This window comes from Somniosus microcephalus, chromosome 11, assembly GCF_052327205.1.
Source record: "Somniosus microcephalus isolate GS21.2 chromosome 11, FLI_Smic_1.0, whole genome shotgun sequence".
In the NCBI taxonomy this organism is placed as follows: domain Eukaryota; kingdom Metazoa; phylum Chordata; class Chondrichthyes; order Squaliformes; family Somniosidae; genus Somniosus; species Somniosus microcephalus.
In genome coordinates, this window is record NC_140997.1 from 106764287 (window position 1) to 106781405 (window position 17119).

Sequence of the window (17119 nt, forward strand, 5' to 3'; positions counted from 1 at the left end):
AAGCCCAGTTCTCAACAGCCTCCCCTGCGATGCTCAAGTCTCCGCTGGATGGTCGACGCCCGTGCTTCTGGACTTGGCCTTCTTCTTTCACTGTTCTCCATGAGCTAATCCCTGGGAGGTGATGCAGAGTTGCAGGTAGGTTTGAATCTTCTCGTCGCCAATGTTAGATCCGTGTATCTTGATGTTGTGTGTCCTTCAATAATTAGACAAGAGACTGCAGGGAACAATCAACAGGTGTTTACTGGATGAGGGTTACTCCAAAACTAACCGTTCAGATCCCTACTCAGTGTTTATATACAGGTGTGGTCACTGCCGGTACTACAGTATACAGGAGCTGTAAAAAGTAGTTCTCCCCTTAAAGGTACATACATTACAGGTATTTTCCAGTAAAAATGTGCAGATAGGAATTTGTCATGGGAAAAGTTGGCACAAAAGGTGACGAGAGGATGTGGTGCAGCTACTGAGTCTAAACAGATAACAACAATAACACCAGATACACCAATGACATCTGAGGAAAAGCAGAGAGGGTTTTAAAGTGAATGAACATGTACTGTTTTATGGAGATCAAAGTCCTGATTTTAAGCTGGGATGAGAGGCGAGTGTGGGAGCAACAGGGTGAGTGGTAGGTCTGGGACCTGAGGCCTGGACCCCAATAACATAAAACAGGCCAGACACCTGCCCGAGGGAGTCGGGTGGGTGCAACAGGAAGCTGTGGCCAGGGAGCTGCGGGAATGGTCCTCGATCGCCGGGGAAGTGTTGATGGTGGGACAGGGTGGATCATGGTCGGGAGAGGGAACCCGCTGCCCAGAGGAGCACTCCTGCTCTGGAAGGACATCTTTAATAAAAGTTTCCATGTATCTGGGCTTCTCCTGGCCCTGGATCCACTTCACACCATCTTCCCCGAGTGAGGCCAGCATAGTGTGCAAGCCACACCACCCGAGCTTCAAATCAGGGCTCAACACAACTCTCAGCTACAATGCAACAGGTCAGAATGCAGCATGATCAATACAAGCCTTGATTTAACAGACTGAACTCAGGAAAGTGCTCTTGGGAATTGCTGCCCAGCTGCTGTAGCATGGGAAAGGACACTACCTGCAAACACTCCTGGTGTCTGACAGCCCTCACTCACCTTGCTGCAGGCTGCTCTGTAGGTGGTTTACGATAGCAGTGAGGATCGTGGAGAGGTTCATGACCTGAGAACACTGTGCCAGGGCCAGGGTGAACAGCTCATTCCAGCAGGCTCGCACCAGGCTCGTGTTACAGTCCTGACTGAAATAACATGTAAACATTCAAATAAAACTCTGCTCACTCACTCTAACCGCAAACTCGCACAAGCTGTCTACATCGTTCACCTTGCGTTTAAAACGCTTACTTTGTAATCACCATTATTTGTTTTAATTCCACTTTAGCATCATTAAAAATTTGCCATTAAAAAACATCCTTTGATTAATGCAGAAAATGTTGAATTACATTCAATACACACGTTCCCGCTCTCCTCTCATTCTATCCCACGTTCCCGCTCTCCTCTCATTCTATCCCACGTTCCCGCTCTCCTCTCATTCTATCCCACGTTCCCGCTCTCCTCTCATTCTATCCCACGTTCCTCCTCACCTCTCATTCTATCCCACGTTCCCGCTCTCCTCTCATTCTATCCCACGTTCCCGCTCTCCTCTCATTCTATCCCACGTATGCTCTCTCCTCTCATTCTATCCCACGTTCCTCCTCACCTCTCATTCTATCCCACGTTCTTCCTATCCTCATTCTTTCCCACGTTCCTCCCCTCCTCTCATTCTTTTGCACGTTCCTTCTCTCCTCTCATTCTTTCCCATGTTCCTGCTCTCCTCTCATTCTATCCCACGTTCCCTCTCTCCTCTCATTCTATTCCACTTTCCGCCTCTCTTCTCATTAAATCCCACGTTCCTCCTATCCTCTCATTCTTTCCCACATTCCCTCTCTCCACTCATTCTATCTCATGTTCCTCATCTCCTCTCATTCTATTCCACGTCCCTCTCTCCTCTCATTCTTTCCCATGTTCCTCCTCTCCTCTCATTCTCGCTCATGTCCCCTCTCTCCACTCAATTTATCCCACGTTCCTCTCGCCTCTCATTCTATTTCACATTCCCTCTCTCCACTCATTCTATCTCACATTCCCTCTCTCCTCTCATTCTACCCCACGTTCCCTTTCTCCTCTTATTCTGTCTCACGTTCCCTCTCTCCACTCATTCCATCCCACGTTCCCTCTCTCCTCACAATCTATTCCATGTTCCCTCTCCTCTCATTCGATTCCACGTTCCCTTTCTCCTCTCATTCAATCCCACGTTCCTCCTCCCCTCTCATTCTATACCACGTACCCTCTCTCCTCTAATTTTATGCCACGTTCCCTCTCTCCTCTCATTCTTCCCAACGTTTCTTCTCTCCTCCCATTCTTTCCCACGTTCATGCTCCCCTCATTCTATATCACGTTCCCTCTCTCCTCTCAAACTATGTCTCTTTCCGCTCATTATATCCCAAGTACCTCCTCTCCTCTCATTCTTTCCCACGTTCCCTGTCTCCTCTCATTCTATCTGACATTCCCTCTCTCCTCTCATTCTAACCCACGATCGCTCTCTCCTCTCATTGTTTCCTACGTTCCCTCTCTCCTCACATTCTATCTACGTTTCCTCTCTCCACATTCCTTTCCATGTTCCCTCTCTCCTCTCATTCTATCCCACGTTCCTCCTCGCCTCTCATTCTTTCCCACATTCCCTCTCTTCTGTCTTCTATCTCACGTCCCCTCTCTCCCCTCATTCTTTCCCACATTCCACCTCTCCTCTCATTCTATTACATGTTCCCTCTCTCCTCTCATTCTAACCCACGTTCGCTCTCTCCTCTCATTCTTTCCTATGTTCCCTCTCTCCGCTCATTCTATCTACGTTCCTCCTCTCCTCTCAATCTATCCCACTTTTGCTCTCTCTCTTCATTCTATCCCACATTCCTCCTCTCCTCCCATTCTATCCCACATTCCCTCACTCCTCTCATTCTAACCCACGTTCCCTTTCCCCTCATGCTATCTCACGTTCCCTCTCCCCTCTCATTCTATCTCACGTTCCATCTCTCCTCTCATTCTATCCCACTTTCGCTCTCACTCTTCATTCTATCCCACATTCCTCCTCTCCTCCCATTCTATCCCACATTCCCTCGCTCCTCTCATTCTAACCCATGTTCCCTCTCTCCTCTCATTCTATCTCACATTCCCTCTCTCCTCTCATTCTATCCCACATTCCCTCGCTCCTCTCATTCTATCCCACGTTCCCTCTCTCCTCTCATTCTATCCCACTTCCCCTCTCTCCTCTCATTCAATCCCACGATCCTCCTTTCCTCTGATTCTTTCCCACGTTCCCTCTCTTCTGAATTCTACTTCACATCCCCACTCTCCTCTTATTCGTTCCGACGTTCCCTGTCTCCTCTCATTCTTTCCCACGTTCCCTGTCTCCTCTCATTCTTTCCCACGTTCCCTCTCTCCTCTCATTTTATCCCACGTTCCCTCTCCTCTCATTCTATTTCATGTTCCCTCTCTCCTCTCATTCTATCCCACGATCCCTCTCTCCTCTCATTCTTTCCCACGTTCCCTCTCTCCTCTCATTCTATCTCACGTCTCTCCTCTCATTCTATCCCACGTTCTTCCTATCCTCATTCTTTCCCACGTTCCTCCCCTCCTCTCATTCTTTTGCACGTTCCTTCTCTACTCTCATTCTTTCCCATGTTCCTGCTCTCCTCTCATTCTATCCCACGTTCCCTCTCTCCTCTCATTCTATTCCACTTTCCGCCTCTCTTATTAAATCCCACGTTCCTCATCTCCTCTCATTCTATTCCACGTTCCCTCTCTCCTCTCATTCTTTCCCACGTTCCTCCTCTCCTCTCATTCTCGCTCATGTCCCCTCTCTCCACTCAATCTATCCCATGTTCCTTCTCTCCTCTCATTCTCTCTCGTGTCCCCTCTCTCCACTCAATTTATCCCACGTTCCTCTCTCCTCTCATTCTATTTCACATTCCCTCTCTCCACTCATTCTATCTCACATTCCCTCATTCCTCTCATTCTACCCCACGTTCCCTTTCTCCTATTATTCTGTCTCACGTTCCCTCTCTCCACTCATCCCATCCCACGTTCCCTCTCTCCTCACATTCTATTCCATGTTCCCTCTCCTCTCATTCGATTCCACGTTCCCTTTCTCCTCTCATTCAATCCCACGTTCCTCCTCCCCTCTCATTCTATACCACGTACCCTCTCTCCTCTAATTTTATGCCACGTTCCCTCTCTCCTCTCATTCTTCCCAACGTTTCCTCTCTCCTCCCATTCTTTCCCACGTTCATGCTCCCCTCATTCTATATCACGTTCCCTCTCTCCTCTCAAACTATGTCTTTTTCCGCTCATTATATCCCAAGTACCTCCTCTCCTCTCATTCTTTCCCACGTTCCCTGTCTCCTCTCATTCTATCTAACATTCCCTCTCTCCTCTCATTCTAACCCACGATCGCTCTCTCCTCTCATTGTTTCCTACGTTCCCTCTCTCCTCACATTCTATCTACGTTCCCTCTCTCCTCATTCCTTTCCATGTTCCCTCTCTCCTCTCATTCTATCCCACGTTCCTCCTCGCCTCTCATTCTTTCCCACATTCCCTCTCTTCTGTCTTCTATCTCACGTCCCCTCTCTCCCCTCATTCTTTCCCACATTCCACCTCTCCTCTCATTCTATCCCACCTTCCTCCTCCACTCTCATTCTATTACATGTTACCTCTCTCCTCTCATTCTAACCCACGTTCGATCTCTCCTCTCATTCTTTCCTATGTTCCCTCTCTCCGCTCATTCTATCTACGTTCCTCCTCTCCTCTCAATCTATCCCACTTTTGCTCTCTCTCTTCATTCTATCCCACATTCCTCCTCTCCTCCCATTCTATCCCACATTCCCTCACTCCTCTCATTCTAACCCACGTTCCCTCTCCTCTCTCATTCTATCTCACGTTCCCTCTCCCCGCTCATTCTATCTCACGTTCCATCTCTCCTCTCATTCTATCCCACTTTGGCTCTCACTCTTCATTCTATCCCACATTCCTCCTCTCCTCCCATTCTATCCCACATTCCCTCACTCCTCTCATTCTAACCCATGTTCCCTCTCTCCTCTCATTCTATCTCACATTCCCTCTCTCCTCTCATTCTATCCCACATTCCCTCGCTCCTCTCATTCTATCCCACGTTCCCTCTCTCCTCTCATTCTATCCCACTTCCCCTCTCTCCTCTCATTCAATCCCACGATCCTCCTTTCCTCTGATTCTTTCCCACGTTCCCTCTCTTCTGAATTCTACTTCACATCCCCACTCTCCTCTTAATCGTTCCGACGTTCCCTGTCTCCTCTCATTCTTTCCCACGTTCCCTCTCTCCTCTCATTTTATCCCACGTTCCCTCTCCTCTCATTCTATTTCATGTTCCCTCTCTCCTCTCATTCTATCCCACGATCCCTCTCTCCTCTCATTCTTTCCCACGTTCCCTCTCTCCTCTCATTCTATCTCACGTTCCTCCTCTCCTCTCATTCTATCCCGCCTTCTTCCTCTACTCTACACTAATTCTATTCCACGTTCCCTCTATCCTCTCATTCTATACCACGTTCCCTCTCTCCACTTATTCAATCCCACGTTCCCACTCTCCTCTCATTCTATCCCACATTCCTCCTCTCCTCTCATTATATACCACATTCCCTCTCTCCTCTCATTCTTTCCAATGTTCCCTCTCTCATCTCATTCGATTCAACTTTCCCTCCCTCCTCTCATTCTATTCAACGTTCCCTCTCTCCTCTAATTCTTCCCCAAGTTCCTCCTCTCCTCTCATTCTATACCACATTCCCTCTCTCCTCTCATTCTTCCCAACGTTCCCTCTCTCCTCTCATTCTATCCCACGTTCCTCCTCCCCTCTCATTCTATCCAACGTTCCTCCTCTCCTCTCATTCTATCCAACGTTTCCTCTCTCCTCTCATTCTTTCCCACGTTCCCTATCTCCTCTCATTCGATCCCACGTTCCGCCTCTCCTCTAATTCTATTCCACGTTCCCTCTCTCCTCTCATTCTTTCCCATGTTCCCTCCTCTCATTTTATCCCACGTTCCCTCTCTCCTCTCATTCTATCCTACATTCCCTCTCTCCTCTCATTCTATCCCACGTTCCCTTTCTCCTCTTATTCTGTCTCACGTTCCCTCTCTCCACTCATTCCATCCCACGTTCCCTCTCTGCTCGCATTCTATTCCATGTTCCCTCTCCTCTCATTCGATTCCACGTAACCTCTCTCCTCTGATTCTATGCCACGTTCCATCTCTCTCCACTCCTTCTTCCCAACATTTCCTCTCTCCTCCCATTCTTTTGCACGTTCATCCTCTCCTTATTCTATATCACATTCCCTCTCTCCTCTCAGACTATGTCTCTTTCCCCTCATTATATCCCAAGTACCTCCTCTCCTCTCATTGTTTACCACGTTCCCTCTTTCCTCTCATTCGACCGAACATTTCCTCTCTCCTCTCATTCTATCCCACGTTCCTCCTCGCCTCTCATTCATTCCCACATTCCTCCTCTCCTCTCATTCTATCCCACCTTGCTCCTCTACTCTCATTCTATTACATGTTCCCTCTCTCCTCTCATTCTAAACCACGTTCGCACTCTCCTCTCATTCAATCCCAGGTTCCTCCTCTCCTCTCATTCTATTCCACGTTCCCTCTCTCCTCTCATTCTATCTCACGTTCCCTCTCTCCACTCATTCTATCCCACGTTCTCTCTCTCCTCTCATTCTATCCCACATTCCTCCTCTCCTCTCATTCGAGCCCACATTCCCTCTCTCCTCTCATTCTATACCACGTTCAATCTCTCCTCTCATTCTTTCCAATGTTCCCCCTCTCCTCTTATTCTATTCAACGTTCCCTCTCTCCTCTCATTCTATCCCACGTTCCCTCTCTCCTCTCATTCTTCCCAACGTTCCCTCTCTCCTCTCATTCTTCCCAACGTTCCCTCTCTCCTCTCATTCTATCCCACGTTCCTCCTCTCCTCCCAATTAATCCCACGTTCCCTCTCTCCTCTCATTCTATCACACTTCCCCTATCTCCTCTCTTTCAATCCCACGATCCCTCTCTCCTCTTATTCGTTCCCACATTCCCTCTCTCCTCTCATTTTTTCCCACATTCCCTCTCTCCTCTCATTTTATCCCACGTTCCGTTCCCTCTCCTCTCATTCTTTCTCACGTTCCATCTCTCCTCTCATTCTTGCCACGTTCCCTCTCTCCTCTCATTATATGTCATGTTCCCTCTCTCCTCTCATTCTATTCCACGTTCCCTCTCTCCTCTCATTCTATCCCACGTTCCCACACTCCTCTCATTCTATCCCACATTCCTCCTCTCCTCTCATTTGAGCCCACATTCTCTCTCTCCTCTCATTATATGTCATGTTCCCTCTCTCCTCTCATTCTTTCCAATGTTCCCTCTCTCCTCTCATTCTATTCACCGTTCCCTCTCTCCTCTCATTCTATCCCACCTTCCCTCTCCCCTCTCATTCTTCCCAACGTTCCCTCTCTCCTCTCATTCTATCCCACATTCCTCCTCTCATTCTATCCACCGTTCCCTCTCTCCTCTCATTCTATCCCACGTTCCTCCTCTCCTCTCATTCTATCCAATGTTCCCTCTCTCCTCTCATTCTTTCCCACATTCCCTATCTCCTCTCATTCTATCCCACGTCCCTCCTCTCCTCTAATTCTATTCCACGTTCCCTATCTCCTCTCATTCAATCCCACGTTCCTCCTCTCCTCTCATTCTATCCCGCGATCCATCTCTCCTCTCTTCCTTTCCCACATTCGCTCTCTCCTCTTATTCTGTCTCACATTCCCTCTCCTCTCATTCCATTCTACGTTCCCTCTCTCCTCTCATTCAATCCCATGTTCCTCCTCTCCTCTCATTCTATCCCGGGTTCCATCTCTGCTCTCTTTCTTTCCCACATTCACTCTCTCCTCTCATTCTATCACACATTCCCTCTCTCCTCTCATGCTATCCCACGTTCCCTCTCTCCTCTCATTCTATCCAAAGTTCCTCCTCTCCTCTCATTCTATTCCACGTTCCTTCTCTCCTCTCATTCTATTCCACGTTCCTCCTCTCCTCTCATTCTATTCCACATTCCATCTCCTCTCATTTTATCCCAAGTTCCCTCTCTCCTCTCATTCTATCCAACATTCCCTCTCTCCTCTCATTCTTTCCAATTCCAATTATTCCAATTAAAATGCTTTATTGGCATGAAAGTTTACAGAGAACCATATTGCCAAAGCTTACATAGCAAAAAGGTACAGTTTTCCAACATTCTGTAGGTGTCAATCGATTTGACATTTCCAATGTTTCTCCTCTCCTCTCATTCTATCCCACGTTCCCTCTCTCCTCTCATTCTATCCCACGTTCCCTCTCTCCTCTCATTCTATCCCACGTTCCCTCTCTCCACTCATTCTATCCCACGTTCCCTCTCTCCTCTCATTCTTTCAAACGATCCTGCTCTCATCTCATTCTATCCCACGTTCCCTCCACTCATTCTATCCCACGTTCCCTCCACTCATTCTATCCCACGTTCCCTCTCTCCTCTAACTCTATCCCACATTCCCTCTCTCCTCTCATTCTATCCCAGGTTTCCTCTCCCCTCTCATTCTATCCCAAGTTCCCTCTCTCCTCTCATTCTATCCCACGTTCCCTCTCTCCTCTCATTCTATCCCACGTTCCCTCTCTCCTCTCATTCTATCCCACGTTCCCTCTCTCCTCTCTTTCTATCCCACGTTATTCTCTCTCCTCATTCTATCCCACATTCCCTCTCTCCTCTCATTCTATCCCACGTTCCCTCTCTCCTTTCATTCTATCCCACGTTCACACTCTCCTCTCATTCTATCCCACGTTTCCTCTCTCCTCTCATTCTATCCCACGTTCCCTCTCTCCTCTCATTCTATCCTACATTCCCTCTCTCCTCTCATTCTATCCCACCTTCCCTCTCTCCTCTCATTCTATCTAACGTTCCCTCACTCCACTCATTATATCCCACGTTCCCTCTCTCCTCTCATTTTATCCTACGTACCCTCTCTCCTCTCATTCTATCACACGTTCCCTCTCTCCTCTCGCTCTATCCCACATTCCCTCTCTCCTCTCATTCTATCCCACGTTCCCTCTCTCCTCTCATTCTATCCCACGTTCCCTCTCTCACCTCATTATATCCCACTTTCCCTCTATCCTCTCATTCTATCCCACGTTCCCTCTCTCCTCTCATTCTATCCCACGTTCACTCTCTCCGCTCATTCTATCCCACGTTTCCTCTCTCCTCTCATTCTATCCCACGTTCTCTCTCTCTTCTCATTATATCCCACGTTCCCGCTCTCCTCTCATTCTATCCCACGTTCCCTCTCTCCGCTTATTCTATCCCACGTTCTCTCTCTCCTCTCATTCTATCCCACGTTCCCTCTCTCCAATCATTCTATCCCACGTTCCCTCTCTCCTCTCATTCTTTCAAACGATCCTGCTCTCATCTCATTCTATCCCACGTTCCCTCTCTCCACTCATTCTATCCCACGTTCCCTCTCTCCTTTAACTCTATCCCACATTCCCTCTCTCCTCTCATTCTATCCCAGGTTTCCTCTCCCCTCTCATTCTATCCCAAGTTCCCTCTCTCCTCTCATTCTATCCCACGTTCCCTCTCTCCTCTCATTCTATCCCACGTTCCCTCTCTCCTCTCTTTCTATCCCACGTTATTCTCTCTCCTCTCATTCTATCCCACATTCCCTCTCTCCTCTCATTCTATCCCACGTTCCCTCTCTCCTTTCATTCTATCCCACGTTCACTCTCTCCTCTCATTCTATCCCACGTTTCCTCTCTCCTCTCATTCTATCCCACGTTCCCTCTCTCCTCTCATTCTATCCTACGTTCACTCTCTCCGCTCATTCTATCCCACGTTTCCTCTCTCCTCTCATTCTATCCCACGTTCTCTCTCTCTTCTCATTATATCCCACGTTCCCGCTCTCCTCTCATTCTATCCCACGTTCCCTCTCTCCGCTTATTCTATCCCACGTTCTCTCTCTCCTCTCATTCTATCCCACGTTCCCTCTCTCCAATCATTCTATCCCACGTTCCCTCTCTCCTCTCATTCTTTCAAACGATCCTGCTCTCATCTCATTCTATCCCACGTTCCCTCTCTCCACTCATTCTATCCCACGTTCCCTCTCTCCTCTAACTCTATCCCACATTCCCTCTCTCCTCTCATTCTATCCCAGGTTTCCTCTCCCCTCTCATTCTATCCCAAGTTCCCTCTCTCCTCTCATTCTATCCCACGTTCCCTCTCTCCTCTCATTCTATCCCACGTTCCCTCTCTCCTTTCATTCTATCCCACGTTCACTCTCTCCTCTCATTCTATCCCAAGTTTCCTCTCTCCTCTCATTCTATCTATCGTTCCCTCACTTCACTCATTATATCCCACGTTCCCTCTCTCCTCTCATTTTATCCTACGTACCCTCTCTCCTCTCATTCTATCACACGTTCCCTCTCTCCTCTCGTTCTATCCCACATTCCCTCTCTCCTCTCATTCTATCCCACGTTCCCTCTCTCCTCTCATTCTATCCCACGTTCCCTCTCTCACCTCATTATATCCCACTTTCCCTCTATCCTCTCATTCTATCCCACGTTCCCTCTCTCCGCTCATTCTATCCCACGTTTCCTCTCTCCTCTCATTCTATCCCACGTTCTCTCTCTCTTCTCATTATATCCCACGTTCCCGCTCTCCTCTCATTCTATCCCACGTTCCCTCTCTCCGCTTATTCTATCCCACGTTCTCTCTCTCCTCTCATTCTATCCCACGTTCCCTCTCTCCTCTCATTCTATCCCGCGTTCCTCCTCTCCTCTCATTCTATCCCACGTTCCCTCTCTCCTCTCATTCTATCCCATGTTCCCTCTATCCTCTCATTCTTTCCCATGTTCATCCTCTCCTCTCATTCTATCCCACGTTCATTCTCTCCTCTCATTCTATCCCACGTTCCCTCTCTCCTCTCATTCTATCCCATGTTCCCTCTCTCCTCAAATTCTATCCCACGTTCCTTCTCTCCTCTCATTCTATCCCACATTCCCTCTCTCCACTCATTCTATCCCACGTTCCCTCTCTCCTCTCATTCTATCCCACGTTACCTCTCTCCTCTCATTCTATCCCACGTTCCATCTCTCCTCTCATTCTATCTCACGTTCCCTCTCTCCTCTCATTCTATCCCACGTTCCCACTCTCCTCTCATTCTATCCTACGTTACCTCTCTCATCTCATTCTATCCCACCTTCCCTCTCTCCTCTCATTCTATCCCACATTCCCTCTCTCCTCTCATTCTATCCCAGGTTCCCTCGCTCCTCTCATTCTATCCCACGTTCCCTCTCTCCTCTCATTCTATCCCACGTTCCCTCTCTCCTCTCATTCTATCCCACATTCCCTCTCTCCTCTCATTCTATCCCACGTTATTCTCTCTCCTCTCATTCTATCCCATGTTCCCTCTCTCCTCTCATTCTATCCCACGTTCCCTCTCTCCTCTCATTCAATCCCGCGTTCACTCTCTCCTCTCATTCTATCCCACATTTCCTCTCTCCTCTCATTCTATCCCACGTTCCCTCTCTCCTCTCATTCTATCCCACGTTCCCTCTCTCCTCTCATTCTATAACACGTTCCCTCTCTCCTCTCATTCTATCCCACGTTCCCTCTCTCCTCTCATTCTATCCCACGTTCCCTCTCTCCTCTCATTCTATCCCACGTTCCCTCTCTCCTCTGATTCTATCCCACGTTATTCTCTCTCCTCTCAATCTATCCCACATTCCCTCTCTCCTCTCATTCTATCCCACGTTCCCTCTCTCCTCTCATTCTATCCCTCGTTCACTCTCTCCTCTCATTCTATTCTACGTTCACTCTCTCCTCTCATTCTATCCCACGTTCCCTCTCTCCACTCATTCTATCCCACGTTCCCTCTCCTCTAATTCTATCCCACGTTCCCTCTCTCCTCTCATTCTTTCAAACGATCCTGCTCTCCTCTCATTCTATCCCACGTTCCCTCTCTCCTCTCATTCTATCCCACGTTCCCTCTCTCCTCTAATTCTATCCCACATTCCCTCTCTCCTCTCATTCTATCCCAGGTTCCCTCGCTCCTCTCATTCTATCCCACGTTCCCTCTCTCCTCTCATTCTATCCCACGTTCCCTCTCTCCTCTCATTCTATCCCACGTTCTCTCTCTCCTCTCATTCTATCCCACATTCCCTCTCTCCTCTCATTCTATCCCACGTTATTCTCTCTCCTCTCATTCTATCCCATGTTCCCTCTCTCCTCTCATTCTATCCCACGTTCCCTCTCTCCTCTCATTCAATCCCACGTTCAATCTCTCCTCTCATTCTATCCCACGTTTCCTCTCTCCTCTCATTCTATCCCACGTTCCCTCTCTCCTCTCATTCAATTCCGCGTTCACTCTCTCCTCTCATTCTATCCCACGTTTCCTCTCTCCTCTCATTCTATCCCATGTTCCCTCTCTCCTCTCATTCTATCCCACGTTCCCTCTCTCCTCTCATTCTATAACACGTTCCCTCTCTCCTCTCATTCTATCCCACGTTCCCTCTCTCCTCTCATTCTATCCCACGTTCCCTCTCTCCTCTCATTCTATCCCACGTTCCCTCTCTCCTCTCATTCTATCCCACGTTCCCTCTCTCCTCTGATTCTATCCCACGTTATTCTCTCTCCTCTCAATCTATCCCACATTCCCTCTCTCCTCTCATTCTATCCCACGTTCCCTCTCTCCTCTCATTCTATCCCTCGTTCACTCTCTCCTCTCATTCTATTCTACGTTCCCTCTCTCCTCTCATTCTATCCCACCTTCCCTCTCTCCTCTCATTCTATCTAACGTTCCCTCACTCCACTCATTATATCCCACATTCCCTCTCTCCTCTCATTCTATCCCACATTCTCTCTCTTCTCATTCTATCCCACGTTCCCGCTCTCCACTCATTCTATCCCACGTTCCCTCTCTCCGCTTATTATATCCCACGTTCTCTCTCTCCTCTCATTCTATCCCACGTTTCCTCTCTCCTTTCATTCTAACCTGCGTTCCTCCTCTCCTCTCATTCTATCCCACGTTCCCTCTCTCCTCTCATTCTATCCCATGTTTCCTCTCTCCTCTCATTCTTTCCCACGTTCATCCTCTCCTCTCATTCTATCCCACGTTCATTCTCTCCTCTCATTCTATTCCACGTTCCCTCTCTCCTCTCATTCTATCCCGCGTTCCTCCTCTCCTCTCATTCTATCCCACGGTCCCTCTCTCCTCTCATTCTATCCTATGTTCCCTCTCTCCTCTCATTCTATCCCACGTTATTCTCTCTCCTCTCATTCTATCCCACGTTCCCTCTCTCCTCTCATTCTATCCCACGTACCCTCTCTCCTCTCATTCTATCCCACGTTCCCTCTCTCCTCTCATTCTATCCCACGTTTCCTCTCTCATCTCATTCTATCCCACGTTCCCTCTCTGCTCTCATTCAATCCCACGTTCACTCTCTCCTCTCATTCTATCCCACGTTTCCTATCTCCTCTCATTCTTTCCCACGTTCCCTCTCTCCTCTCATTCTATCCCACATTCCCTCTCTCCTCTAATTCTATCCCACGTTCCCTCTCTCCTCTCATTCAATCCCACGTTCCCTCTCTCCTCTCATTCTATCCCACGTTCCCTCTCTCCTCTATTTCTATCCCACATTCCCTCTCTCCTCTCATTCTACCCCAGGTTTCCTCTCTCCTCTCATTCTATCCCACGTCCCCTCACTCTGCTTATTCTCTCCCATGTTCTCTCTCTCCTCTCATTCTATCCCACGTTCCCTCTCTCCTCTCATTCTATCCCGCGTTCCTCCTCTCTCATTCTATCCCACGTTCCCTCTCTCCTCTCATTCCTTTCCACGTTCCCTCTCTCCTCTCATTCCTTTCCACGTTCCCTCTCTCCTCTCATTCTATCCTACATTCCCCTCTCCTCTCATTCCTTCCCACGTTCCCTCTCTCCTCTCATTCTATCCCACATTCCCTCTCTCCTCTCATTCTATCCCACGTTCCCTCTCTCCTCTCATTCTATCCCACGTTCCCTCTCTCCTCTCATTCTTTCCCATGTTCCTCCTCTCCTCTCATCCTATCCCACGTCCCTCTCTCCTCTCATTCTATCCCACATTCCCTCTCTCCTCTCATTCTATCCCACGTTCCCTCTCTCCTCTCCTTCAACCCTACGTTCCTCTCTCCTCTCATTCTATCCCACGTTCCCCCACTCCTCTCATTCTATCCCGCGTTCCCTCTCTCTCATTCTATCCAACGTTCCCTCTCTCCTCTCATTCTATCCCACGTACCCTCTCTCCTCTCATTCTATTCCACGTTACAACTCTCCTCTCATGCTTTCCCACGTTCCCTCTCTCCTCTCATTCCTTTCCACGTTCCCTCTCTCCTCTCATTCCTTTCCACGTTCCATCTCTCCTCTCATTCTATCCTACGTTCCCCTCTCCTCTCATTCTATCCCACGTTCCCTCTCTCCTCTCATTCTATCCCACATTCCCTCTCTCCTCTCATTCTATCCCACGTTCCCTCGCTCCTCTCATTCTATCCCACGTTCCCTCTTTCCTCTCATTCTATCCCACGTTCACTCTCTCCTCTCATTCTATCCTATGTTCCCTCTCTCCTCTCATTCTATACCACGTTCCATCTCTCCTCTCATTCTATGCCACGTTCCCTCTCTCCTCTCATTATATCCTACGTTCCCTCTCTCCTCTCATTCTATCCCATGTTCCCTCTCTCCTCTCATTCTATCCCACATTCCCTCTCTCCTCTCATCCTATCCCACGTTCCCTCTCTCATCTCATTCTTTCTAACCTTCCCTCTCTCCTCTTATTCTATCCCACGTTCCCTCTCTCCTCTCATTCTTTACCATGTTCCTCCTCACCTCTCATCCTATCCCACGTTCCCTCTTTCCTCTCATTCTATCCCACGTTCACTCTCTCCTCTCATTCTATCCTATGTTCCCTCTCTCCTCTCATTCTATACCACGTTCCATCTCTCCTCTCATTCTATGCCACGTTCCCTCTCTCCTCTCATTATATCCTACGTTCCCTCTCTCCTCTCATTCTATCCCATGTTCCCTCTCTCCTCTCATTCTATCCCACGTTCCCCCTCTCCTCTCATTCTATCCCACGTTCCCTCCCCTCTCATGCTATCCCACATTCCCTCTCTCCTCTCATTCAATCCCACGTTCCTTCTCTCCTCTCATTCTATCCCACATTCCCTCTCTCCTCTCATTCTATCACACATTCCCTCTCTCCTCTCATTCTATCCCACGTTCCCTCTCTCCTCTTTCTTTACCATGTTCCTCCTCACCTCTCATCCTATCCCACGTTATCTTTCTCCTCTCATACTATCCCAAGTTCCTTCTCTCCTCATTTTATCTCACGTTCCCTCCCACCACTCAGAATATGTCACGTTCCCTCCTCTCATTCTATCCCACGTTCCCTCTCTCCTCTCATTCTATCCCAAGTTCCCTCTCTCCTCTCATTCTATTCCATGTTCCCTCCCTCCTCTCATTCTTTCCCACGTTCATCCTCTCCTCTCATTCTATCCCACGTTCATTCTCTCCTCTCATTCTATCCCAAGTTCCCTCTCTCCTCTCATTCTATTCCACGTTCCCTCTCTCCTCTCATTCTATCCAACGTTTCCCTCTCCTTTCATTCTTTCCCACATTCCCTCTTTCCTCTCATTCTATCTACGTTGCCTCTCTACTCTCATTCGTTTCCACATTCCCTCACTCCTCTCATTCTATCCCACGTTCCCTCTCTCCTCTCATTCTATCCCACGTTCCCTCTCTCCTCAAATTCTATCCCACATTCCCTCTCTCCTCTCATTCTTTCCCATGTTCCTGCTCTCCTCTCATTCTATCCCACTTTCCCTCTCTCCTCTCATTCTGTCCCACGTTCCCTCTCTCCTCTAATTCTCTCCCAAGTTCCTTCTCTCCTCTCATTCTATCCCACATTCCCTCTCCCCTCTCATTCTATCACACATTCCCTCTCTCCTCTCATTCTATCCCACGTTCCCTCTCTCCTCTCATTCTATCCCACATTCCCTCTCTCCTCTCATTCTATCCTACATTCCCTCTCTCCTCTCATTCTATCCCACGTTCCCTCTCTCCTCTTTCTTTACCATGTTCCTCCTCACCTCTCATCCTGTCCCACGTTACCTTTCTCCTCTCATACTATCCCAAGTTTCTCCTCTCCTCATTTTATCTCACGTCCCCTCCCACCACTCAGAATATGTCACATTCCCTCTCTCCTCTCATTCTATCCCAGGTTCCCTCTCTCCCCTCATTCTAACCCACGTTCCCTCTCTCCTCTCATTCTATCCTACGTTCCCTCTCTCCTCTCATTCTATCGCATGTTCCCTCTCTCCTCTCATTCTATCCCAAGTTCCCTCTCTCCTCTCATTCTATCCCACGTTCCCTCTCTCCTCTCATTCTATCCCACGTTCCCTCTCTCCTCTCATTCTATCCCATGTTCCCTCTCTCCCCTCATTCTATTCTACGTTCCCTCTCTCCTCTCATTCTATCCCACGTTCCCTCTCTCCTCTCATGCTATCCCACGTATCCTCTCTCCTCTCATTCTTTCCAACCTTCCCTCTCTCCTCTTATTCTATCCCACGTTCCCTCTCGCCTCTCATTCTTTCCCATGTTCCTCCTCTCCTCTCATTCTATCCCACGTCCCTATCTCCTCTCATTCTATCCCACATTCCCTCTCTCCTCTCATTCTATCCCACGTTCCCTCTCTCCTCTCCTTCTATCCTACGTTCCTCTCTCCTCTCATTCTATCCCACGTTTCCCCACTCCTCTCATTCTATCCCACGTTCCCTCTCTCCTCTCATTCTATCCCACGTTCCCTCTCTCCTCTCATTCTATCCCACGTTCCCTCTCTCCTCTCATTCTATCCCACATTCCCTCTCTCCTCTCATTCTATCCGATGTTCCCCACTCCTCTCATTCTATCCCACGTCCCCGCTCTCCTCTCATTCTATCCCACATTCCATCTCTCC

The 17119-nt window shown here is 48.6% G+C and overlaps 1 protein-coding gene across 1 annotated transcript in view; it reads right to left on the reverse strand.

Moving 5' to 3' along the window:
• LOC147110817 (nuclear receptor subfamily 2 group C member 2-like) overlaps positions 1 to 1386 on the reverse strand; it is a 52857-nt gene extending 51471 nt beyond the window's left edge. Inside the window, exons 1-2 of the mRNA XM_085999966.1 lie at positions 1373 to 1386; positions 1130 to 1269 (exon numbers count right to left, since the gene is read on the reverse strand). Of these exons, the coding sequence (XP_085856092.1) occupies positions 1130 to 1269; positions 1373 to 1386 (154 nt within the window). The remainder of the gene's footprint in view (positions 1 to 1129; positions 1270 to 1372) is intronic.
• Positions 1387 to 17119: the final 15733 nt, after the last annotated feature.